We start from the raw sequence: 27,368 nt of genomic DNA on the forward strand, positions 1-27,368 counted from the left end.
TATGTGTAAAGGAAAATATAAAACTACTTCTTTTACCTGCCCACTAAAAGTAGAAAGTGATAAAACCATTTGCCATTCTCTGGCACTGCAGCATGGGAGGCTCCTGTGGGAGAGTCTGGCGAGTGATGGACACCTCTGGAGCCAGGTGCAGGAGATGAGTCCCATGCTGAGCACAGATGAATGCAGAGCTCCCTTGGCAGCAGGCTGCACTGCCTCACTTGCTCCAAGACCATCAAATTTTGGGTGCACAATTTGTGAATATGAAATAGACACCAGCTGAGATGAGTGTGCAGTCAAGGGCTGTTCACAGGAAAGGAGTTTTAAAACTCAAGCAGCAAAAATCTCTCCCCCACCAGCTTAGTTACATCCCTTCTGCACGGTGAGCAGCATGACATATGCAGCCAGATACTACTTTAGTGGAAATTTTTCTCTTTAATGCTTTTTCCAGCTTTGGGCTGCTCTCAGTCAGATGTAGACACCTTCATGTTTACTGGGCAATGCTCTTCAGTTTTCTGGGAAACTTGACCTTAATGCCTGTCCTGTGTAAAGGAAGATGCATATTTATGTCTTCAGAAGGGACAGGGCAAACCACTTAAAATGTGGGAGGAAACTATTTAATTTTAAACAGCTCAGATACATTGATTTATGATATTTAGTATTTTTTTATTAACAGCTATGAGGTCTTGCCACTTCTGTCCAACACTTTCCACTTGCATATCTCAGCATGTCTTGTTACTGTGAGTTAACTCAGCTTTGAGGCCAAGTTCTTGTAAGGTAAACAGGAGCATTTGTCTGTACTGCTAAGTTTGCAAAAAAAAAAATATTGAAGATCTTTAGCCTGGCTCTATCCTATTATTCTAATAAATAATATTAAAATGACCTAATGAACACCTTTCCTGTCCTAACTTACCTCATGAGAGCCTGCACTTGTGCCAAATGTCTCTTTGTCATCACATTTTATTCTGTCTCTTGCTCTGAGAGAAGTTTGCTGGTTGTTATCTTAGGAGGACTGGCACCATTCATACTTGCGTAGTTATTGGTATCATGCCAAGTTTATTTCCCATCATTTACACCCTAGAAAAACCCACACAAAGCCCAGCACAGGTGTTGGCCAACAATAATGTGGTTTTGTCTGCAAGCCTTCTCAGGAAATGGAAAACTGCATAACCAGAGGTCAAGTTTTATCCAGGAAAATGATGGAAATTACTGAGTGAGGTCTCCCTGAGCCTTCTCTTCTCCTGAATGATGTAAGGTTTTCCAGGAGCAATGGTGCTTAGGTGAAAGTCTCAGCAAGTTCAGCCAAGTTGTGCTGAGATTACTTCCAGTCGTGGAGAGTAACATCATCCAGTAATTTCCTGGATTTGTCTATTTATATCAGCCCATCTGTCATCTCTCATCTCACACTTCACCTGGAAGCCATTTATACAGGTGAATATCACTTGGCTTTAGGTTTGAGTTCTGCACCTGCAGGCACATTTTCTACCATGCCCCTGATACATTTGAATCATCTCTTTCCTCTCTGTCTGCTGGTCTTGGCATGGATTCCCAATCTCAGGAGGAGGGATGGGAGCTTCTCACATGATCTTAGCAACAATTACAGACTTGGATAGTCTTGGAGTCAGATTGAGTAGCCTAAGGTTGTACTGCAAGTTTCCCTCCCAAGTAACCCTGGAAGGACTTCATTCCACAGGTCTGAAGGATGAATTTTAGGTTACAGTGATTCTTGCTATTCTGTCTTAATTCCTTGCCACTGATATTACAAAATCCAAAAGCAAAACAAAACAAAACAAAAAAAAACCCAAAAAACCCCAACCCAACAAAACAATCTTGCCACTGACATTACAAAATCCAAAAGCAAAAACAAACAAACAACAACAACAAAAAAAAAACCCAAAAAACCCCAACCCAACAAAACAACCCAAAACCCTCCAAAAAACAAAACCAAACCAAACAAAAAAACCCCTAAAATCATCAAACCAAAACAAACCCCAAAAAACCAAAACAAATTTGTTGCTTGCCCTTCCTGTGGCCAAAATGAGATAGACCCCCTAATAAAAATTTTCATTAAGGCTGGTGGGTGCAACCAAAGGGCAGTGCTCATATGAGGTGGATCTGGAGAACCTCATCAAGAGTCTCTAAGAAGTATGTGGAAGTCAGGATTTGAGTTTTCCCCATGTGATCTTCCCAAAAATATCAAGGGTTAATTCCCTCTGTCTTAGGCAACAGAAAGTAGTGTAATAATGCCATTCAAACACTAATAAAGTAGTATTATATTTGTGGGAGGTGAAAAATCTATGGTACAAATAATCCAGTAAGGATTTCTGTGTTACTGGATATTGTAATATTTGATTGAAATTGCACTCACCAGAGTTCAGACACTCAAGGCTTAGGTTGGAGGACACTTCAAAGGATCTCTGACAGGATCCAAGGAAAGGCTGTGTGGCTCTGTACCAGTGTTACACACAGGAAGTAAACACCAAGGTTTAGATTTCTATAATGAATTTATCTTTTGAGCATTACAATTAGAAGGCTAAGGGGTTTTAAAATTTTTATTTTTTGTTGTTGAATTGAGTTTTAGGTTTTAATGAGACAAAATTAAAGTTCAGATTTTTTTTATTTTGATTTCTAGTGATAGAAGTTTCTACAATACTAGGAAGACGAGAAAAAACAGTTCATACTCTTACTGAATTATGAAATGTGATTTCTATTTCTTATTGTCCAACAGGCTTCCTCTCCAATGTTAGGCACTTAGATGCAGATCTTCAATATCCCTCAAAGGCCTAATTTACATTGACTTTAATTGAACACTCCTGAGGAAACAGGAGTCAAGCCCTGCCTCACTTTCCCACCTGTAAAAGAGACATGAACAGTAACTACAATTAGCACTGTGAGGGGTAAAGGTGGAAAATCCACACAGTGAGGATGTGGTAAAGCCATAAAAATGTTCATGGGATGCATTGCCTCTAAGCCTTGCAAAAAATTGGAAGCTTTCATGCTATGTCAAAGAGATTTAACATAGAATGTTGATCACTGTTTACATTGACAGTGCCTGGTTTTGGCAGCTGTTAGCTGCAACAGGAAATTGAATGACTACACACAATGAAGGAAACTCTTTGAGTATTATCTGGAAGTGGTGTTTCACGCACTTATTGCTGTCCTTTTGGTATAAAGAAGAAAGCCCATTTAAAATTTTTCTTTTTCATTTTTTTCCTTTGTCTGGGTAAGCAGTTCTTTTCCCAAACTGAAGCAAAAGGTTTTCAATGTTTTTCTTCTTTTTAATTGTGAGCCAAGTGGAACCAATGGAAGTTATCAGGAACTTCACCTTCATTTACATAATTGCTATGTGGAATGGGAAATTGGCTTATGCAAGGAAGCTGAGACTCATTAGTGACAAGCATCTTTAGGAGAGGGAGGGCTCCCTGCATTTGTGTTCAGCTGAAGGTTGTGGGGGTGTCTGAGGAGATACATCCCTGTTAGCCAGCCAATTAATGAAAACTCAAGTGAATTGAATGGAATTGAGTGTTTGCCTGTTTCTGTGTTTCTGTGAGGTCACTTGCCTGGTGATTGCAAACAGAATCGTGATGCCTTGCACAGCAAAAGAAGATGCTGAATACACGTTTGGGGAAGTGTGGGAGGAGGTACTTCGTTTTCTTACAGGGTGATAACTATAGATTAAATAAGTGCTTTGTAGTCTGAGTTGTGATGTAGAATTTACTCATGGGTAAAAAGGATAAAACCCTCTCTTTGCTTTTAAGATTTTAGGTCCATCAGCAGCCTGGAGAAAAGGAGGACTGTAGACACATGAGGCAGGCAGCCCATTCCTGCACAGGAGTTTGATTGTATTCACTTCTTGATTCAAATGACTCCTCCAACATGAAGGACTGGGTGATATAGCGTGTTGGTAGTGATTTTGTACACATGAGAAGATATCAAATCCTGTTTTGCTGAAAAGGTTCAGGAAGGAGCAATGCCTCTATGAGGATTAGCATACTTTGTACTCCACTGAAAAGTTTATTCTCCACTAACCCAAACCTCACATTTAAGACACTGATGTTGATATCACTCCCATCCTTGTCAGTGTAATTCAGCACAGGCCAAGGGGACCTAAGAAGCATTCTTGATTTAAAAGTTCATTAACTGGGGTTAAGTGAAAAGATAAAGGATTATTAACAGCTGTGGCTGGATGGGTTGATCAGTGTCTCCTTTTCCACCAGATCGTTGTTGTTGCAAGCTTTGAGACAATCTGAGTGCAAGGTAGCCCTTTACATACAACTGCTGCTGAAAGGGACCAGCATGAAGGAAAAAGCCATTCTCAGTTAGGAAGACTTCAGCCTTACAAAACATCTTAGATAACTGTAGCAGGAAAGAAACAAAACCATTCTAGTAGGCAATTTTTGTTTTTTCAGCTCTGCAGGCTTGAGTGGGAAACCATCCCTTTTTGGTATATTTTGAGAGAGTTCCCAGAAGTGTCCCAGTGGCAAATGACTCAAGAGTGTTCTCAAGCAGGAAAGGCACAGCTGCACTGAAGAAAGAGTTGCCATTCCAGCACGAGTTCTCTTCAGAGGTGCTGACCCAGCTTTACATTAAATCTTCTTGAAACTGGTGCACTTGCAGTTCTTGCCTGACAGAGTATTTTCTCAAAAAGACATCAAAGTCCATATTAAAAGTATGAAAGGAAACCAGTTGAATTTGAGTAATTTCAGCCAGAGAAATGTAGAAATGAAGAAAACTGCAACAAGACTAAAAAAACCATTTACCAGGTGTTGATGTTAGCGTGCTTTAAATTATTCATCTGGTTGTAGAAATTAAGATTCATTCAGCTGTTCAGCTGTAATTCTGGCTGATTTAGACACAGTTTCTGCAGGATTCAATTTTGGAAACAACCTCCTTGCCTTTATCCTATGCAGAACTTCAGCTGTAACAAAAAAAAACAACAAAACCAAAAAACCCCTCAAAACAAACAAACAAAAAAACCCCAAAAAACAAAACAAACAAACAAAAAAAAACAAACAAAAAACCAAAAAAAACCCCAGAAAAATAATGTTTTTCAAAGAAAAGATAAGCTTGGTTTTTTTTCCCAGTTTTCTTAACTGGTGACTTTTCCAAAACTCCTAAGTTTCTAAAAACCATCTCTTCCTGCAGAAAGGTCTGCTGGCTGGATAATGCTTCAGAGAACTGTAAGACCTTGCCCAGATTTGGGTATAGAATAGTATGGGGTGATTCTGTGTGTATTAATGATACACCTTTAGGAACATGGAGCCAGGATTTTAATCCAGTCCCTTGTAATTTACTCAGAACCCCAGACCAAGTATCTGGTCAAGCTGGAACAGAAGTGCCTACTGTCAAGTTCAGCGCTAAGGTCACTGGAACAGGATTAGAACTTGGCCCATGGCTTTATGTTGTCCTTAACCCTGTATGTTTTAAAAAATACATAAAAGAGAAGCAAAAAATCCTCTTAAAACACTGGTGTAATCACCTTATCTGACTCTGCATGTCTCATATTTGAAGTTTATTTTGCTAAGGGGTTTCACCAGAGCTCCCACTGTCACCTTCCAGCTCTGATCATTGTTACAGGGCTGGCTCATAAATAGGTAGAATCAACAGGATGGAAAATCTTGAAAAATCTGTCTGCAAAAAAAATTGTCCTTTTTTTTTTTTTCATGAAATATTCCCCTCAAGCCTTTAAATTCTCTTTATTAATTTTGAATAAGTACAAGCTAACTCTTAGTTGTTTCCCAGTGATTCATATCCATGGACTCTTACATGATTTCTCATAGCTCTCATTTTCAAGGACAGCCGACCTAGCTGGACATTGGCATGTAGAAAAGTGCCTTATTCAAAAGGCACTGCAATTTTTGCAGCATCTTAATATCTGTAAAACAAGCTTAACCTAAATCACTATTTCCTGTGTAGTGGAAAAAAACATCTTGCTTTAGGCATTTGTAAAAGTATTGAAAGGAGAAGAGAGATTGTTTTTACTGCCTTTGAGTCTCCCTATCCTGCTTTACATAGGTAGTTTCCTGATTAGTGCAACAATGGCAGTGTGTCCTTGCTGCCAGGAGGGACAAAGGTATCCTGGGGTGCATCAGGAAAAGTGTGACCAGCAGGTCAAGGGGGGTGATCCTGCTCCTCTACTCGGCCCTGGTGAGGTCACATCTGGAATATTGTGCCCAGTTCTGGTCTCCTCAGTTCCAGAAAGACAATGGGATACTGGAAAGGGTCCAGCAGAGGCCACAAAGAAGGTGAGGGGTCTGGAGCATCTTTCTTAGAGGAGAAACTGCAGGGGCTGGGCCTGTTTAGTGTGGAGAAGACTGATCTCAATGCAAACAAATATCTGCAAGGTGGATGCTAAAAGGATGGAGCCAGACTCTTTTCTCTGGTGCCCAGTGACAGGATGAGGAGCAAAGACCATAAACTAAAGCACAGGAAATTCCACCTCACCTCACCATGAGGAAGAATTTTGTTACATGAAAGGTGACAGAGCACTGGAAGAGTCTTCAGAGATGTCATGGACTCTCTCTGGAGACATGTAAAACCCACCTGGATGAGTTCCTGTGCAACCTGCCTTGGCAGGGGAGTGGACTAGATAATCTCCAGAGGTCCCTTCCAACCCTAACAATTCTGTGATCCTGGAACTCTGTGAATATTTTCTATTTGGAATCTCCAGTATTTCTCTCAGACTTTCCTGCCATCAAATTATCTTAATTTAACTGTAACAGCAGAAATTATATTTTTTTCCAAAGTTATATCATTTGAATATATAATATTCATACTATCATTGTTTGAAAGAGTTTAAAAGTTAGGAAGGGAGCTAGCTGTAAGCAGCTGCAACACAGTCTCTCCTGTTATCTTCTGTAAACTTTGTAAAAAGTTATAATGCCTCCAGGAAATGGGCTTCAATTCAAACCTTGTAAATCATGTCCTGAATATTGTCAGCTTAAACTTGTCTCCACGGACTGCACTTGCAGTCATTAGTTTCAAAATTATTGGGAATGTTGATGGATAAATTTAGACAAAGAGAAGTATGATTGTCACTAGACAAAAATATCTAAGGAAATATTGGCACAATTTATCCCATGTGGGGACCATAAAGGACTTACATCCCAGGCTCAGCAGTATTTCTCAGCCAAGGTAGATACAGCAGCTGAAAGCAGTGTAGGAAATACTGAAGAAATATTCAGCTCTCCAAGTGTGACCTGGTTAAATGAGAGACAAAGCAAAGAAGAAATTGATAGGTGGGAAACTGAAGCACAGCTTTGCCTCATGACTGGCCTCATGTCTCCCAAGACAGCACAGGGATCCAGATCACTCTGGAGATCCAAATGCTTTGAGATCCCCTCCAACCCAAACCATTCCAGGAGTTCCTTCCCAAGTCTGCTGTTGATTTTCAGGATTAGCTTGAGCAGCTGACCATAACTTAGAGTGATTACTCTCTATAGTGGCTGTAGGGCCTTTTTTGGCACTTTTTTTCTTTACTTGGGGAGGTAAAGGCATTTAAAAGTTTGAGTGCAGGGGAGGTTATATGAGATTTTTTGGATCAAGAGGATTTGGCCCATCTCAATTTCAAGGTCTTAGATGGGTTTTGTTGTGAAAGGCAGGTGGGGTTATAGATGGAAGGCACTTTATCTTACAGTGATTACTCCATTTAAGAGCTCACTGCAGAACTGTGATGTGTATGCAAAGTTTATGCCAAGTAAAACCCAGACTGCTCAGAAAGAAATAAGTGACCCTTTTCTTGACTGAAGGCAATGAATGCTCTTACAAGAAAATCCAAAGAAAGAGAACAGTTAATGATACCTTTGGCACATCACAGGAAGGGAGAAAAGTAATGCACTTTAGTGAACCAAGAGAGAAACCCAAATGGCTCCTGCCTGACCTGCCTTGACAAAGAAGGATGGTCTCTTGCTGATTTATATCTGTGTGATACAGATGAAGCCTGAGGATTTCAATTAAGATGATGTGCATTACAAAAAAGTAAAAAAAAACCCACCAAAACCCCTCCAACCCCCCCCCAAAAAAACAAAACAAAGAAAAAAACCAAAAAACCAACAAACAAAAAACCAAAAACCCACAAAAAACCCACAAAAAACAACCCAAACAAAAAACACTCCCAAAATGAAACAAAATGCAGTCGTAGAGCTTGATGGAGACTAATTGGGAAAGCAAACAAATAAGAAAAAAAAATCTATTGTAATTTTGTGCTGAGCTGTATAGACAGCAATTAAACCACTAATCAGGCAAGAGTTGGCTGACCTAGGAAAGGAGCAATCTCATTTCTCAGCTGGATGGGAAGTTTAAAAATATCTGCTCAAAGGAGTATTTAAAGGATACAAAACAAACATAAGAATATTTTGGGTTTCAATTAAGTTTATGGCTTATGGAAACAGTTCCTGTGGCAAATTAGCAATATGCTTTACTTACTTAGAAGCTACTTCATAATGATATTGACTTTATTTTTGCCAGAAATTGTTTCCCACCAAAAAAAACCCAAATTTTTTTTTTGTGTTCATGTGGGTTAGTATTTAAGAGAATTTTTTATTCCTTTAGCCTCTTTAGAAAGCAGATAAAGTTGTATTTGTATAATTTTGGTTGACTATCTAAGTGACACCTGTCTGCTTCAAGGGTTTTGGTGACACTTGTGTTGAAAACATGAGGCCTTGACACAACTCACCTGTGCTCTGACTCTGCCAGTCTCCATCATGTTCACTTCCTTTCTGGAGGCTGTTTTGTAATTCCTTTGCCTTGAGAAACAAGCACTGTACATGTGAAATGTCTCCAGGGCAAGGATTGCATTGTGATTTATGGAAAGAACTTGGGTCAGGAGAGGAACATTTAATTTAGAGCACATCATCTTGACCTGGGGCCTTGTAGAGCTCTTCAATGTTTTTATGGGCAAGTAAGGACTGGATGTGTTTCTACTTTTTCTCCCATTATATATAAATATCAAATTTATTTATATATAAGCAATAAGAATCAGAGACCACCTGGGCAGCAGGATCAGGTCTCTCATGAAGGAGCAAGGGATCTGTGCAGGTCCAGTGGAATGTGGAGGAAAAAACTTAATGTGGAGGGATCCCTTTGCAGATGTGGGTGTGACAAACCCACCTTGAACATCACACTGTACATTGAACTTGCAGGCTGGGGAATGAAAGACCCTCAGCTGCAGCTACAGCTGAGATATCAGGTTTCTTGCATCTCTATCTTGTATCATAAGGTTGTATCTTGTATTATAAGGTTTCTTCTTATCTCTAATTACTCTCAAGATTAATCATAGAAAGGATGTGAAATACCTCATTATTGGTATTGTACACAGAGAGAAAAAAATCTGTAGAACCTTGAAGCCTTTTTTGTAAGTCTGAAGCCCTTCTGAATCCTCAGGATTTTTATTTTAGACTGGAATATTAGACACTACATCCTATATGTGAAAAATTAGATTTTTTTCTCATATTTTTATTAGATTGTCATAAAATGTTTTACATATTCAATTCAATTAATTTACCCTCTGTGTAAAGTGCAACTGGCCAAAGTGCTCAAGATAAAAGTTTGGTAAATGTACAATTTCCATCCATCACCTTCTTGAACACAGGAGACATTGAAATAACACATTAGGAAGCATTTAGTTCCCAATCTATACCATTGATGGAGGACTTCAAAGTGTTACAGATATATCAGGGAAATCTTTATTTTCTAGTTTGACTTTTGGTCTGGGATTTTAACTCAGGGCCTTTCTTTTTGAATCCATAGCTGTGTGTTGATGAGAGGGTGCCAGATGTGCTGTGAGACACTAAGGGAATAACCAGTGGATTAATGCAATGCCTATGCTTGTCTTTAAATACACATAGCCACACTTTTATATATGTATTTAAACTCTTACATTTCTGGACCTCTAAACATTTGGGGTTTCCCAGCTGCCAAAGCATTATTGAACAGTGGAGAGAAAAGTGGAAGAGAATCTTTCCATTGGTAGCCAGAGGAAAAGACTAGCTGAAATGAAATTCTTGAAGTGATTTCTTTCTTCTTTGTGCACCCTTCACTTTCATGGGGAGGTTTTTGTGGTTATAATGGGAAATAACTCTCTACCTGATGGGTGGAATGAATTAAAACCATACTTTTTAAATTTCTGTTTTATTTTATTTTCTTTTATTAGTCTCAATTTCTGTTAGAATAATTCTAAACTTCCTGGAAGGTCAGTACAACAGTCTGAAATTGTCAGAGTCTTGTGATGCTGAAAGAGCTATTTAGTATTTGGGGTTTTCAAAAGGCACTTCAACTGTTCATTTGCCATATTTAGGACTGGATTATTTTTTATCCTTCAGTCTTTTTTTGTCTTTTCACATTACACAGCAAAGCAGAATAATGTTGACACTGGAGACAGTTATAAAACATTTGCCTGAATGGTACAAATTGACATTTATACAAATGGACATTTATACAAATGCTCATTGGACATGAAAGTGAAGTCTTGTCTTTTTTGAGCTCATTAGGAGATATATTGTTCTCTAAATAGGCTGGAATCTCTCTTCCAGAATTTAATTTTAGTATGGATCTATCTTTTCTCCAATTCTTCAGTGCTAAAAGCCGGATGATTTTGTGACAAAGTTGTTTCTTTCCTCTCTTTCACTCACTACAACAGCACAGGGGTGGTAAAGGGAAACTCAAAGCTCTGCTCCAGAATATCTCAGTGGATATTTATCAGACACAGCCATTTTCTGTCCCAAAGTCACCCCACCTAATATGCTTGGGAGCTGTACTTTAGCTCTCACTACTTCCACAGCTTTTTATTAATTTCTCCCATGTGTTAACACAGACATGAGTGTGACAGCTTTAATTGCTGTGTACCTAAATCCAGAACACCAGAGAAAGGCAACCTTCTCAAAACCTGGTTTAGATGAATTTTTATCAAGGAGAAATGAAAATTCCAGTTGAAATTTGCAACAGTTACCACTATTTGATTAGTATTGATGGAGACCTATTATTAGCTCTTATTTAAGAAGGCATATGGCTCCAACAGATGGTAAAGGAAAAAAAAAAAGAAAGTTAGACAAACAGGAATATTTGCACAAGGTTTTCTGAACTCTTTGGCTTACATTTTTTCAGCACAGTGCTTGCTTAGGTTCTGGAAAGATGGCCTACTCTCCATATGAGGAATACTTAACATGTCCTAATTTTCTCTAAATATACCAAAATAGAGTGGCCTGCAAGTATTTAAGAATTCTGACAATAATAGAAAACTTGAGGTGGAAAGGAAACTTAGAAAATCAGGTTTGGTTGTTTTTTTTTTTTGGGTTTTTTTTTGTTTGTTTGTTTGTTGTGTGGTTTTTTTGTTGTTGTTTGGGGTTTTTTTTGTTTTTGTTTTTTTTTTCCTGCTTGTGAGGTTAGTGGGAATTTCAGATGGTAAAAGCCAAGGAATAGACAGAATTTGTATGGATGGATGAGGGAGATGGCCATCCTTGAGAGAGATTTGGGTTATATTTATGGCAGTACCAACCAGGATTCTGTGTGCTGTCGAGATCACTCAGATTACAGGTAGGTGGATTTCAGCTAGTCCAGACTCAGATTATGCTTTGGGGAGACCTCATTGCAGCCTTCCAGTACTTAAAAAAGACAGAGAGAGACAGAGAGAGAGAGAGAGAGAGAGACTTTTTACAGAAATAGGGATAGCAGAAGTGCAACAGTTTTAATCTGAAAGCGAAGAAATTCAGATAAAATGTTAGGAAGAAATACTTTAGTGTGAGGGTGGTGAGGTTGCCCAGGGAAGCTGTGGCTGCCCCATCCCTGGAGATGTTCAAGTCCAGTTTGGATGGGGTTGGAGCAGCCTGGTCTAGTGGAAGCTGCCCCTGCCTATGGCAGGGTGCTGGAGCTAGAGGATCTTTAAAATCTCTTCTGACCCAAACCATTGTGTGATTCTGTGATTATTTTATTAATGGGTTCTTTGCTTCTTTTTTGCCAAGGCCAGGATTAAATTGAGAGACAGAATTTCTTGTTCAGATTCAGATATTTGTTAGTTCTTATCCATGCCACAGTCTCACAAGCTGTGAACTCTTCAGTACTTTTCAGTACTCTAACAAAGTACCAAATGGCCATATAGCTCTCTCTACAAGGTATTTTAATGTTAAACTGTACAATTAAGAAATGACACCTCAATTTTTTTTTAGTTATAACCCAGCTCTTCAGTACTTTGCTCTAACAAAGTACCAAATGGCCACGTATCTCTCTCTACAAGGTATTTTAATGATAAACTGTCCAATTAAGAGCTGACATCTAAATTATTTTTACTTTTAACCCAATAACCCATGTCCCAAAATGTGGACTTTTTTTTTTTTTAGTTATAACCCAATAACTAATTACCCATGCCCCATAATGTGGACTTTTCTGTCCAATTATAAAATACCACCAAACCCATGAAGAAGAAGGTGAAGAAGAAGGTAAAGAAGAAGGACCAGACACCGCCCTAAAACCTCCATCTTAGCTCTACACATATTACTATATTCTAAAACATGTCCCAAAATGTGGACTTTTTTGTCCAATTACAAAATACCACCAAGCACATGAAGAAGGTAAAGAAGAAGGACCAGACACCGCCCTAAAACCTCCATCTTAGCTCTACACATATTACTATATTCTAAAACCTTGAACTCTTAATTTCCTTCCCCACCATGTGATATTACACATGTCTCTTCAAACTACACACTCATCAACCCAGCTCTATCATTCAATTTTGGAAGCCTTCTCCACAGCCTCAGGTCAAATGGAGTGCTCTCTCAGGGGTCAGTGCCTGACAGCACAGAAAGTGTGAAATTCTCAGCATGCAGGGCTCCAGCATTTTATGATGCTCTCTCTACCTGCTCATTGTCACCCTCCCTGCTCACCCCTCTTTAACTGGCTGTGCAATTGCCTCCAAGTGGCTCCAGGGCGAGGTCACTAGCTGGGTTCAAGCTGCCTTCTGCTGGGATTTGCCGACAGCCGGCTTTCCATAGAGGCGGATCCGGAGAGATCCCATGAACTGCTGACACCACATGGCTGTGTGGGCAGCAGCATAAGGTTTGTGGGTAGGAAAGTTTCAAAACGTTCACAGCTCATTCTCAAGTGAGTGCCTTGCAGCGCCCTCCCTCTGTCTGTGCACGAGTGACCTGGGAGAATGAACCCATCTGCCTTTAAAGATATCATCTGCCTCTGAGATTTTCATATGTGGAAACACAAGTATGATATGCTTCTCGTGGCCATGGATTAGGCTGAAATGCAAATGTTTAAGTGTGTACTAGTATCTATAAAGAAACATTTACAGTAAAGCTCTTTTTACAGTTGCAGTATCTTGATTTCCCTATATTATTGAAGAACATCTCTTTCATTAAAGCAAAACTTAGCAGAATCCTGCTTTTCCATTTATCTGAATAGCAGCATAATAATACTGCTTTTCCCAGACAGCAAGAGAGATTCAAGAAGTTGCCAGCATTTGAGTAATTATCTAATTTCCAATGCTATAGTCATAAAGACAATAAAGAGGCTAGATCTGAAGTTAGATCTGTTTTCCATATGGATTTTTCCTGACTGTTAAGCACTCCTTATTTATTTTAAACCTCTGACACAGTGCTCATGAAACTGCAGAGAGCTAATTCTAGAGAAAGCTGGTTGTACACCTGAAGTTGTCCTTCTCAAAGACCTGCAGTTGTAATTTTATATTTAGAATAATAATAAAAAGATTACTTTCTTTGTTCTGTGCCTTGCATTGGGGATAGGAAGCAATGTAATGTTTTCAGCAGCAGTGTGTAAGGACAGAATTGTCACAATTCCTCCTTCTTCACTTTGAAAAAGTATTAATTAATAATACTTTTATGTATGCAGAATAGAGGAGAGAGTTAAGATAAATACTGTCTCTTCTCTTCATTTGTTAACCTCAGAAGTTAAACTATACTAAACAAAAAATATGCAGAGGGGTATATCTGTAGCCAAGACCTACAGGTCTAAACGACAAGTTGTGTAGGATATAATTCTCAACAGAGGGGTATAAGAGTATTGTTTCCCCTGAAATTCTCAGCATTCTGTAGCCAAGACCTACAGGTCTAAACGACAAGTTGTGTAGGATATAATTCTCTGGGCAGGAGGTTTTAATGTGTTTCCTTTGGAGAAACAAATTTTTCACGTTTCATTTACGTCTCACATTCCTGGTTGTGTGGAGAAATCTAACATTATTAAAAATTATTCTTAGTATGATAGTAACTTTAAAATAAATCAAAGAATCAACTCCAAGGTTTTTTTCATGCTTCTGGTGCCTGTTGGAAGAAGAGCTAGAAAGTAATGTGAAGTGAGGTAATGAAGGACTTTTAACTTTTCTAACCTCTCCAAAACAAACTCACTCATGGCTTTCAAGGTATCCTCCTATCAGAGGAACATTACCTCATGCACTGATTCTTTGATAAGGGCTGTGCCACAAGGAATTTATGTTTTAAAGCCTTGAAAAAATAAATATGAACAGGCCTCCATGACTTCTTAAAGATTAATACTGCTGGGCAAATCTGGGTTTGCATACTGGAGTGCTTACCATCCTTGAAAAGGTTGTTGGTTGACATTGATTCCAGTTTTCTTTGGCAGGTAGAGAGATCAGGAGGAAGCACAATCAAAAATGTAATTATGGAAAGATTCTAGCTGGTGAGATTGGAGCACTCCAGTCACTGACATAGCAGAAACAACACAGAGGGCACAATACCCAGCCAGTCCTATTGCTTTGCAAACAGCAAGGGCTCACGTGACTCTGGTGGCTCTGGGGGAATACTTTATCTCAAGTTTCATCAAGCTACTCCAAGACTTTGCCATTTCAGAGTCTCTCCTTGGCAGAAATCAGAGGTCAAGATATGCATGTGTCATTGTTTGCTCCGTGGGAGAGTTATTGATCTACAACAATCATGAAACTTCTCAAACCATTTTTATAGCAGTTAAAAAAAAAAGAGTAAAGGAGTGATCAAATAAAATAATTTTAAAGAAAAGTGATATAATTTAGGCATGATGAAACCAGATAAAGAATGCTATAAATACTCAGAGTTGAAAAATGTATAATTTGGATTTCCTGGAGTGAACAATTTGGAAAACTGACCATTGGAATTTGGGAGAAGGAGTGCTAATCTATCTGGTGTGTGCATTAGGATCTTAGAAATTTCAAGGGAACTGTTCTGCAGAATATTGCCACCACCTTCCATTACTTTTCTCTACAAATGTTTCCCTTTCCTCACCTGAATGAGAGTAGTGTGAAAGTTCTCTTGGGGAAAATTACACAAACAAGAATATTTGAAAAGTAGCAAAATTTGAGTCCCTGTCACAGCTTGGCACCAGCTGAGGGGCACTGCCAGTCTGTCCAGCAACACTTTCCATGTTTCTGAACTTCAATTTCAGTGAACAGAAGTTCAGAGTTCAGAAAACACTTTCAGTGCTTTCAATGAGAAATGCCAATTGTTCTGGCACATCCATATCACACTCCTTCAAAACATAAATAGCACAACAGTGAATAGAAGATGATTTCATTATCTACTTTATCAAATTATACCTACTGTCAACATCAAAGCGGTGGTTAAGTGGGTTTGATTGGGGTTTGTCACATGTCTCTGTACAAGACTAAGATTTCTGGTGGTCCTTCCCTTCCCTTCCCTTCCCTTCCCTTCCCTTCCCTTCCCTTCCCTTCCCTTCCCTTCCCTTCCCTTCCCTTCCCTTCCCTTCCCTTCCCTTCCCTTCCCTTCCCTTCCCTTCCCTTCCCTTCCCTTCCCTTCCCTTCCCTTCCCTTCCCTTCCCTTCCCTTCCCTCAGACATTCACCACCCCAAGCCACCTCAGTGCCTTTGTCCTGGCAGTGGTTAGAATTATATGGTTTCTATTCTCACTAAATTAGGTTTTAAATATGTAACAAAATTGTTTACAGGTCACATATCCATCAATTAATATCTGATAAGATTTTCTGGAGAGAATTTTTTGAGGACCTCCAGGATGTAAATAACCTCTCTCTGAATCTTTAAAGAGATGAGTAATTTCTGTATGATGTGCTGCAATAATATTTAGAAAGCTCCATCTATAGAAACACCCAGATGGGAAAGTTAGGTAGACTAGAGTGTATCTGGGGACACTTGGAAGATTTGTATTTGGGAGAGAGGGAAAGCAGGACATGCTGTAGTGACTGGTCTGTGCCAACATCCTGTGCATGAAAGCATCCGTAAGTGCAAGGAGCCTTTTCCCCCTTCTTCTTTAAAAATGCTATTGTTCAATAGCCTGTGAAGGAATTTCTAGGAATGATGGTGGGATGGCATGGAAAGAATAGGAAGAGAGGGATGCATAAAAAGGCTTTTCTCATTCTCTGAATGCCTGTGGAACACAACTCTCCTCTTCATACTTGCAATGGCTCTCACAGCTCTGAGTTCTTTTGCTTTCCAGATAAACAGAAGAACTATTCAGCCCAAAGATAATAGGCAGTAAATGGAATAGACAGCTAGGAAGAGGAGACAGGAATCTCTTCATACTTGCAATGGCTCTCACAGCCCTGAGTTCTTTTGCTTTCTAGATAAATAGAACTATTCAGCCCAAAGATAATAGGCAGTAAATGGAATAGACAGCTAGGAAGAGGAGACAGGAAAACAGGATTCTTTCTAGCATAAGGAATACTGCACATGTCCCACATAAATAATCTGACAGATAAATTTACTAATCAAAAATTCATTACCACAGAATTAGACTTTCTTCTTTGAATTCACCAAAGCTCAAGCCTTTGAAACTGTAGAATAAATGCAGGTCAGTAGAGTTTTAGCTCCAGATCTCACCTGGGAGTGGAGCAGCTTCCACACAGTGTGTCTGTCTCCTTTGGGCTGTTGCGACTGCTGGGATTTTTGAACAGCTGAGGCTGTACTAGAAAGAGATGTGGGAAAACCCATGGTGCCAATCTTCTCTCTCACACCTCCTGAGCTTTGTGCCAATGGACAGAGGCCCTTGTGTGAGCACAGAGATACATCTGCTGTGTCTCCTGAACAGGGGGTACACCTGCTGTGTCTTCTGCCACCAGCCCTCTCTGAACAATGGCAGCTGTGACAAACGCCAACCTCAGTGCCACTGTCTGCCAGCAGACACACCTGTGGTTTAGAGAGACACTGGTTTCAGAAGGAATCACAGGAATTAGGGGAAGTTTGGAAAAGGTAGCTGGATTATGATGTTTTCATGGAGTAGACTAATGAAGGATATGTTTGGAGCAGCAACTGCTTCTAGTTAGTGCAAGAAGCTCAAGCAGAGTGAGGTCCCTGATCCCTGCCTGTACCTGAAGCACAGAATACACCAGCAGGTGCTGCAGCCTGAATGAAAATATCTGTGGGGATGTTGTCATTCCCCTTTGGATTGAGAGGCAGGATCCCTGAATTGCTGTCAGCACTGCCAAGACTGCCAAGCTGTCCTCTGAGGAAATCCCTGCTGCAGCCTTAGGTCACTCTCTAAGAGGGGGAAAAGCCACCAGTGGCCACTTAAGTGGGCAGGGATAGATGTGTTTAGGGGAGGATCAGTCACTCATCTGCTGTAGTTCTCTGCCAGGTGTCTGCAAGGGAGGTCTCCCTGCTTAAAACTGGGTGAGTTTTAGCCCTGTAACATCATACTGTGATTGGAGGCAGCCCCAAACATTGTAGCATGACATTGACTTTGACCTGTCCAACAAGAGAAATTATTCCTGGTGCCACCTTGCAAATCCAGCTCCTAAAGCAATTACACATGAGGAGTGGTCTGCTCAGGAGTGTGTTTGAAAAGAAAATGAGATTAAACTTTCTATCCAAGAAGAGTGCCAGTATATCAACATCTAAATCAAATAACATAAAGTTTCTTTTGTCTGCCAGCTAGGACTAAGAATGCATTATATCTCTAATATAATTTTTGCAGTGTCTGTAATATCATGAGGTTTAAATTAAAATAAATATGACTGCATGCTTTTGAAGAGCTAATCAGGCTGAAACATTCTAGCCTTACTGGTGTAGCACATGAAAATAAATATGTATTTATCCAGGCTGCCTGGATTTATGCATAACTAGTGTGCAGATTGGGGGTGGGTAGACAATAGCAGGATGAAATACTTGGACTGCTCCTGGGTGTGCTTGATAAAAGTCAGTCATGGGAAAATTATTTGAATGTAGCCTGGATGACAGTACTATGGTTGTATGCTAATTAATCAGATCAAGTTTTATTTGTCTTATTGTCATTTAGTCAATTCTGTCCCATATGATTTTTTCTTTTTTGAGATATTTCAGTGTCCATGCTATTCCAGTTCCACCAGACTGGCACCACTAAGCTAATTTTTATAATGAAAAAACCTCCATTCACTAGTCTACTTCTCTTCAGTACCTTTTTATTTGGGTCTTTTGGGTTGTTTCAAAATCCTTTCTGTTATTTTATTTTTATATAACCCAACTTGATCTCATAAAATATTTAATCTTCTGTCTTGACTCACTGACCTATGATAGCAAATGATGTACAAATCTCAGTAGAACAGACCTGTCCTGATTTGAAACTTGACAAAACAATAGCCCCTGGACTTTTATCTTACCACAGCTTCTGGTGCCAAAACCAATTCTGCAAAGGGTCAAATTCCAAGAAGTACCTTCTGAAAAACTATGCTTTCTAAAAAGGATTGCCTTCTGACTTTTTGATGATGATGACACATCTGTCTCTCTCTGAGACTGAGGAATAATCTTGGAACACCTTTTTTAAGCACCCCTTCTCAGAAGAGTTCCAAAATACCATTTGCTAAAGAACTATATTTCAAAAGCTCAGATTCCTACAGGACTGAGTGCTGGAAGGGGACAAAACCAGCTCTGAATAAATTTCATGACCTGTTGTTGCTCTGGGGCTACGGAAGTAGAATTAGCAGGGGATTCTGATTACCAGCCAAGACAAACATGAAAAGTTCCTAACTCTGATGCCCAGTTGTTCATTTAAAAGTCACACTGTCATTGCAGGCTCCTCTGGAAGGCATTCACTGTAGTACAGTGAATGTTCCCTCCAATGTGAGTTTGTATAGCTCAGCAAGCCACAGGTTTTTTTTCCTCTTACTGAAAAGGGAATTGCTTAAAAAGTAGTTGACTTGAAGCAAAATTTTTCCTCATATAAAGCATGCTTTTTTTAAAAATTATGTCCCAAATTCCATAGGCCCCATTGTAACCAAAATAAAATACAGACACTGGAGGCACCTAAAAGTTAAAAAGGACAAATCCCACCTCAGTTTATGTGATGCTTATTTGTGATCATTTGATACATCAGCACACAGGTGATGCTATTGGCTGAATTTGATGTGGAGAAGCTTAGAGTTTTGGTTCTAGAGTTCCTTTGATTTATCCAATTTTTTTTGGACCAAATTGGCATCTCTTACATGTGCCAAGGACCTGAAGGATTACACAGGAATGTTGAAAAAAAGACTATATTTTTATGTTTCTGTATTTTAAGATGCCTGTCCACTTCCAGTTTCTACATACAAGATCTGCTATTGACTATTGTTCCCCCTCCCATGTAGTAATTTCTGGGAGTACCAGAGATGACAAGAAAAATCCCTCTTCTGAAAGATGGCCATTGCAGATAAAAGATGAAGTTTCACAGGTGAACTCCCACAGACCTCATGGTGCTGGGTGCACAGAGTTAAGCATTTGATGCTTTAACTTTTATAAGAAATAAAGTTAATAAGTGCTGTGATAGGATCAAGTATTCTCACTTTGAAATCCAGCCTGCCTACAGTTTAACATTTGTTTTCTTTAAATATCATGTCTGTGAACCTGCAACCCACAATAACAGCCTGCTCTACTACCATTAATTATTGAGAATGCAAGTGTTTAATTACAAGTACTACTTAGGTAACCCTGGAGTGAAATAATAGGATACAAATTAATCTCCCTGCTGAAATCACACCAGGAGTATGTCTGTGTTTTGTGCAGGTGATTCCAGCCTTTGCTCGACCTGCGTTCATGAAAACAATGTTTACAGCAGAATATTTCAGATTTTGTACAGAAATGAAGAGATCGTTCTTAATGAGACCATGAACTTCAGAGTGCACCTGCTTCTGGATGGTGAAAGGGTGAGTTGTTTTGGGGTGCACATAAAAATCAGCAGGGTTGGAATTCCTCTTACTTAACTTTAGGTGTGCATTGCACAGGTATCTCCATTTCAGAAGTCCCTGTGCTGCCAGAAGTCTCATGAATGCAGCAGCTGGAGAGAAAGGCACAGTTTATCTGACCAATGCACCAGCAGCTGCACTGGAAGGAGATCGACTGTCCTGTACCCATAAATACCTATGATTTATTTGTTTGTACATGCTGACACTGTAAAACTCTGCATGAGGTCAGAGAGAACCTCTGCATTGTGCCTGTTTATAAGGAGCAGGCTACACCTTGAATTTCCAGTGGAATAAGATGGTGACATACTCTGGTAAATTATAATATCAGAAACTCAAGTGTCTCAACCATAATTTGTCATTTTGCACTGGATCACTCACTTAATACAACTGTGCTGATCAATCCCACCTGGGAAAACTGAGTCTCCTGCTTCTTTCTAGGACCAGCTACTATTATTATTACTCCATTATTATTGCTCTCTTCTCCTCCTCTCCCTTGTGACCGAAATTTTCTACAGCTCCCCAGTCCATTTCCATCCTTCAGAAGTCTCCTGGCCTTTGTCCTTTGTGCTCCTGACTGCAGGAGCCCACGGGAGAGCTGCTGGAACTTTCCCTTCCTTAGAGTCCATGTACAACCCTTTTGCTTTCTGTGGTACCTCAGCAACATGTCCATCCTGAGACCCCTGTCCCCTTTTTCCATCCATTCCTTCAGCCAACAGGAGCACTCACACAAGGTAAAAAACCACAATCTGGGACACCCAGCCTGCAGAGCACTTTTGGTTTAATCTTGCTGATGTGAAACCAAAGTCTTCCACCAGCAATTCCTGTTCCCAGGAGCTACAAGGGTGGAGCAATCCTTGTTCATGGAGAGCACTGTTTTGCTGAAATCTTAAACAGGAAGGGAAGAGAGTGTCACAGCAGAATGGCATTCAGGCATGTCCCATGTGCCATCACTGTGCTTTGCCAGCCCAGGGACTGGTACAAAAGGCCATACAAATGGCATACTGTACCAATGCCATACAAAATGTGTGGCATTGCTACTTGGCCTCGGTGGTGACAAGAGACATGACAGCAGCATCTTTGCCAAGTCATCAAAAGGAGGCACTGTGATTCACACAGCCAGTGTGAATCATGTGTTGTGTGTTGAACTCAGGGCCAGAGACATTCACCAGTCCTTTGTATAACTCCTATTATCTCTTTTTTGTCCTATTTCATAAAGTATATATCTATATCTAGATCTATGTCTATATCTATATATGTGCGTGTGTGTTATATAGAGATCTAAATTAAAACAGCTTGCAAACCCAATTTAAGCTTAACATGCCTCCTTTTCTCTCCCACTTTCCCTTCGCTGTTTTGGTTTGGTTTTATTTCTTCTTTTAATGATGGTGTCACCAATTTATTCCTCCCTAGAATTACTGATTTGTGCTTATGTGAAAAATTACTAAATGCAAGTCTATCAATATTTGTTAGGAAAATGTCCCAGCATGCTTTATCCAATATTAATTTTATCCTTCCTCTATGGAGTACCTCTGACTAAATATCCCTCCCCTCAAATTACAGCAGTTTTCATTGTGTTGAGCAGGGATGATTTCTGATGATTTTTGCATTGTTATTCAGTAAAACTGTGCACCTCATGAAGTGGAAAATAAAAAACAGCCTACAACATGCCTCACAGCTAAAACTCATTGTAAGTCTTGATGTGCTGTGTGCAGCACCACTTGGCTTTCCATTGGAAATTTCTTGGGTCGAGGACAGCTGCCCAGTTCTTACAGACTGGATTTGCACAGATAAATTCAATTTTTCTGTGTGATGAAGTAACTTTGGGTTTTCGTGAATGTAGAATAAGAGGATAAACAGGTCTGTTGTTCCAGATGAGTTGCTAAAGGCACTCTAAAGAGTCAAATACAAAAAATAAAGATCTGTAAAAATTTTTTGTGTATTGAGCAGATTAACACAATTCACTTCTGTTTAATATTTTTAGGCTTCTTTTTCTGCTTTGATGTCTTGTCCTCTACAGCTTTGCAAATATGATATAAATGTGGGAGACTGAAGTGTGCCACTACTACATCCACAACTATTCAGAGACAGTTTTGTATCTTTATCACATAATCTCCTGTGTTGGATGAAATCCTTGCAATGTGGTGTTGGCAAGTCAGCTAGAGATTTTTAAAGTGTTTTAAATATCATCTGTGTTCATAACTCTTAATTTATTTAGCACACAACAGATGTGAATCCTTTTTTGTGCCTCTTGTGTGCTATGGTAATTTTTCTTGGTTGAGGGTGAAGGTTCTGTTCACTGTTTTTATCTGTGGATGGAAGTTATGATAAATAGACAAAGGAGTTAGTCTGGGTAATGCAAGTATTGAGTTCATACACTCTTTGCAGTTTGTGTTGTTAGAGCTGGAATTATCCAATATTATATTAGGGGAGCATTGTTCCTCCTGGTGCTCAGGAAGTTTTGCTGATATCGACTCAGACAAAAAAAAACCCCAAACAAACAAAAACAACCAAATAACAAAACCAATGTGTATGTCCAAATTAGATTATTTGTTTGTTTTTTTTTTTAATTCTCCCCCTCTTCTTCTAGCATAACCTAAAATACACTTAAATATGCAAATACTACCTTTTTTTTCCTGATATAAAAAGGAAGCACTATTATTTGTCTAAAAGTGGAACTGAACACACCTTTCACCATATAAATAGTGCTTTAAAACTCTTTGGTTTATTTGATGTCTTTTTCTGTATTGTCCCAGCATACAGCATTTTTTGAATTTAAAGGAAACAGTATTGCAGGGCTGGGGCAGAATTTATTGCTACAAAGAACTCTAATTTATTTTCATAAGCTTTTGCTTTATTTTTTTTTTTTAGAGAAGAAGCTTTGCCTTTTTCATCCTGCAGTAGAATAGATAACTGGTCTGGCTTCTTCTTTGCTGGCCCTGTTCAGAGAAAGTTTAGTAGCAGGGAGAGAACAGAGTGAGGCAAGCTGGAATAAGACAGTATATTAGATTCTGTATTTTCCAGAGAAATTTAAGTGATCTGGGACATCCAGATCATTCAGTTTGACATTCTGGCTAAATGGTTAAATATTAGGGAGGGAAAAAAGAAAACATTACCTCTGTAGTGGGAACTTTGATCAGTTTTGTGTGGGGTTGTCTTGGTTTGAAAAGGCTGGTGTCTGCCTAAGGAAGATAGGAGCCTCTCCTGAAATGGAAAATGGAAACACCCTCCCTCTGAATTATTATGATTTTGAAATTAAAAGGCTCTCATGCAAAGATATGGGAATAGAAATAACAGTTCTTTACTAGGAAAACTAAAAACTAAAAAAAATTTTAAAAATGTAATAGTACAAAAAAACCCCAATCCCTATTGACAAAGTCAGAATATGACCTGAGAGCTGTGGGTCAGGGTGGTGGCAGCAGTCCCATTCCATGGTGGCTGCAGCCCTCCTGCAGTGACAAGTGTGGTTCTGCTGGAGCAGGGATCCTGGACAAGGGTGGAGTTTTCCTCTGAAGCTCCAGGGGTGATGTAGATGGGCCTGCTCTTCCTCTGGGAATGCAGCAGAGAAGAAAGCTGCTTCTCTGGGATTGCAGTGGGAAAAGGCTGCTGTGGTGTTCCAAACTCAGATTATATCCAGGTAGGAATGCTTGGCTCCTCCCCCTGGGCAGAGCTTCTCCCAGTGGGATGGTGGAATTTTATCAGCCATGCAGGGACACTCACTGGCCATTAGCAGCTGATATCTCATGGAGGGAGGATTGGTTGTGGAACAGATAAAGAAAACTGCCCAATTAACAGAAAATAACTGCCCCACCTCTTAACAGATAGGAATAAAATGCTCCTATTTCCAGCCTAATACAGGGGTTTTGCACTATTCTGATCAGTCTGGTTTCAATACAGTTTTGGGATTAAAAATATCTAATTTATGCAGTTTACTGATGACTCCAGTGAGGAGTATCTCTTGGTCTCTCAGACATCTGCTCACTGCCTCGAGGTGTTTCCGGTGAGTGTCACCAGCTACTGAACTTGTTTGGAGCACAGACTCAGATCTCAGTGCCTGTTGCAGGTGCTCAGCAGTGCTGGGCACAGACTCAAAATTTCATCCTGTTTATTTGGAGGAGGAGGAGGTTTGCTTTGTCTGAAGCACTATACTGCATTCCTAGTTTAAATTCAGAATGTAGCTTCAGTAATGATTATTTTTTTACCACTGCCAGCAACTGATTTTTAGTGATAGCAACGCATTAAAAAGGAAAAAGGTGGGGTGGTTTTTTTTTTTTTGGTGTTATTTTTGGGTTCTTTTTCTTAATGAAAGACATAGGTATTTAATGAAAGGCATCTCAACATATTTTGAGACAATCACAAAAGAGAAAGCACATTTTCAGTATATTGAAGTGGGAATTTTCCCGTCACATCTCTATGCCTGTGGCCGTGCTAGAAGAAATACCATATTACTTCAGAAGGAATGAAATTTAACATCTTTCAGAATTTCTTCAAAGCACAACCAATCCTTGACTCTCAATGTTCTTACTGCAACAGGAAAAGATTTCACATTGTTGATGAAGTTTCACCTTTGGAAAACCTGGCTAAACATGGTTTATGTTATTTATTTTATGAATCCTATCTGTCAGAGCAGGATAGATGGCTCTGATGTTGCCTTCAGTGCATTTTTAGTGTAGTCTCTGCTCTGTTGTTAAGATCACATTTGGAAAGCAGAGTTCATCCTGCCTGTTTGAAGCCATCTGAAATGCAAATGTATCTAGACCAAGATATTTCTCTAAGCTCCACATATTGTCAATGGAAAGAGACAGGCACAGACAGAAATTAACTGTCCTTCTCTCCAGTGGGTAGCTCAGGATGGAGCAGGTCACTCTCTGTCTGCTTGCTGCTTGCCACTGACAGAAGGCAGAACCCATACATCTCACCTTTCTGTGGCAAAAAAAAGGATTGTATTTATAATATCACACCTCCAGTGAATAATTTCAATTTTCCACATTTATTTCTGTGCACCTCCTGTTGTGTTCTGTTGTGCTATAAAGGATGTTTACATTCACACAAAATAACTATTTTGGTTATAAAATGTGTAAATCTTTTTTGTTCATATGTCCTTTTAGGCTGTTAGAAATTATTTTTTTTATTCTATTAAACCTGTTTTTCTTGGGGAAGAATTGACATTTCAAAGGAGTGAATAAGAAAGTGCTGGACAGCTTAATCCTCTTCTATTCTAATTTATTTATTTCCATTGATTACAGCTGTGCCAAGCTGGGATGTGTTATCCAATTTATTTCTTTTCCGGTGAGGATAATGAACTACTAGCTCTAGCACTGTCTCCAAAAATCCAATAAGACTATTTTATTGACAATAAAAGATGGATAATTTTACTGGGGGGACCTGTTAGATGAGTTAGAATGGAAGTACCATCACACAGGATTTCTTCACTAGTTTTGGTGAGCAGAATACTTCCACATGCGGACACACTCAGCCATGTAACAAGTTAAACTTCTGTTTTAGTTTTTAAAACAACCAAGGCTTTTGAGTTTTGGAAAGAAAATGGTCTACACAAGACTCAATGACAAACTACCTCCATGAATCTGCTAAGGGCCTGAAAGAGTGACCATGGGGCAGGAAAGCCTTGGTTTGCTGAGCCATAAACTCAAAGATCAATCATGAGTGATCAGAAATTTCCAGAATTATTTGAGCCATTTCTGAATGATTTAAGCTGTAAAATTTGAAATTTCTATTAGTTACAGGTAAGTAACCACAGAGATTTGTGGCTGTTTCTCATCCAGGAAAACCTGGTCCTTGTTTTTTTTCAGCTGATAACCCAAATAAAGGCTCACCCAGTGAGGCAGAGCAGCCTCAGAAACGCTCTTCTGGCTTTCAGTGTGCAAGAGCAAGGATCCAACAAACGCAGAGCTTGATGCTCTCTGGTTCCTCTTGTCTGGAGTGATTTTTTTGACATGCCATGGCACCTGCTGGCAGATAACACCTCTGACTGCTCTGGTTCCCTCTGACTCCTTCAGCAATTACCTCGACTCACTGTCACATTTGTTTCTTTCTGCCTCTGTGCTGTCATGCTGCTGTTGCTGTGTGGTTTTGCCTTTGTTCTTATCAGACAAACCCACCCACCTTTGCCTTCTGTGTTGTAGGTGCCAGTTTACAAAGGTAACCTTGTCTCTCTCTTTTTGCAGGTGGAAGATGCATTAAATGAGGCAGATTTTCAGCTCAAGCTGGACCTGCACTTTACTGATAGTGACCAACAGTAAGTGCTGATTTAAAGCTCAATTGCTAATGTAGGGGTCTGTTCAACTGGAAAATTACTTTGATGAAATGAGTCCTTTTTTTAAAAAAGAGACCTTTGATAAGGCTTCCATTTGCCTCAGTGGTGAAGTTTTCCTGTTTCTTCTCTCTGTATTTGAAGTGCTTAAAGGGAGAACATTTTTTTCTCCTAGAAGTGTAAGTTTCTCAAAGGTTTTAAGTGTTGGTTTATCTCTGCTGCTGTTAAAGGGAATATCATCACTGACCTTCATGTGGTCAGGGTCTGTGGCTCAGGAATACATTTATCTCAGGAGGCAATGAAATATTTTCTGGCTGAAGACAGGAATTATGAACATGCTAAGCACTCTAAGCACTTTTCCTCTATTTAGAAAATAGCCTCTGCATTTTAGGAGGAAGTAGTTTTCCTATTGAATTTGATTTCTTCTAACTGAATTTGATTCTGTAATCTTAGGTGAAGGGGGAGTAGCATCCCTTCCTGAGACATAGCGGAAAGTGTGATCCCAGATGTTTTTGAGCCTCAGGGAAACAGGGAAAAGGGTTCCAGTGACTTGAGTCGCATTTATAGGGAGTGGGAGGGGGTGTAGAGAAATCATCTGAGCTGTGTTTCATGCTGAGACTGTCCCCGTGGGATTTTGTTCATACCCACAGAGCACACAAACAAATTTCAAGAACATATTTCTGTTATCTTCAAGATACAAAAAGAGAAAACTTGTTCTCTCAAGCTGGGGGAATTTGACTATCAAGTGCTTGTAGGTCTTGAAGAGAGAAAAAGCAAACATTAAGTTACAGCCAAAAATAGAAAGAACTGAAACATTTAGGCTATGGAATTGTGCTCTAGCCCCTACACCTAATTTCTGTTATCACCTGAAAGATTAGTGTGATTTATTATAAACAAAAGTAGTGATTTTTAGAAAATTATATTCTGCAAATATCATTGAAACATTTCTTGGAACTAACCATGCACCACTCAACCATCTATTCCTAGGTTTTCTGAGC

General features: G+C 39.5%; 1 protein-coding gene across 4 annotated transcripts in view; it reads left to right on the plus strand.

Annotated features, from left to right (window-relative positions):
* FAM135B (family with sequence similarity 135 member B) overlaps positions 1-27,368 on the plus strand; it is a 192,900-nt gene that overhangs the window by 103,790 nt on the left and 61,742 nt on the right. For all 4 annotated transcript variants that reach the window (XM_039731506.1, XM_039731505.1, XM_039731508.1 and 1 more), the window contains exons 4-5: positions 19,924-20,063; positions 26,285-26,355. In XM_039731506.1, the coding sequence (XP_039587440.1) occupies positions 19,924-20,063; positions 26,285-26,355 (211 nt within the window). The remainder of the gene's footprint in view (positions 1-19,923; positions 20,064-26,284; positions 26,356-27,368) is intronic.

The sequence above is a fragment of the Passer montanus genome, unplaced genomic scaffold, assembly GCF_014805655.1.
Source record: "Passer montanus isolate IOZ18808 unplaced genomic scaffold, ASM1480565v1 scaffold78, whole genome shotgun sequence".
Taxonomy (NCBI): domain Eukaryota; kingdom Metazoa; phylum Chordata; class Aves; order Passeriformes; family Passeridae; genus Passer; species Passer montanus.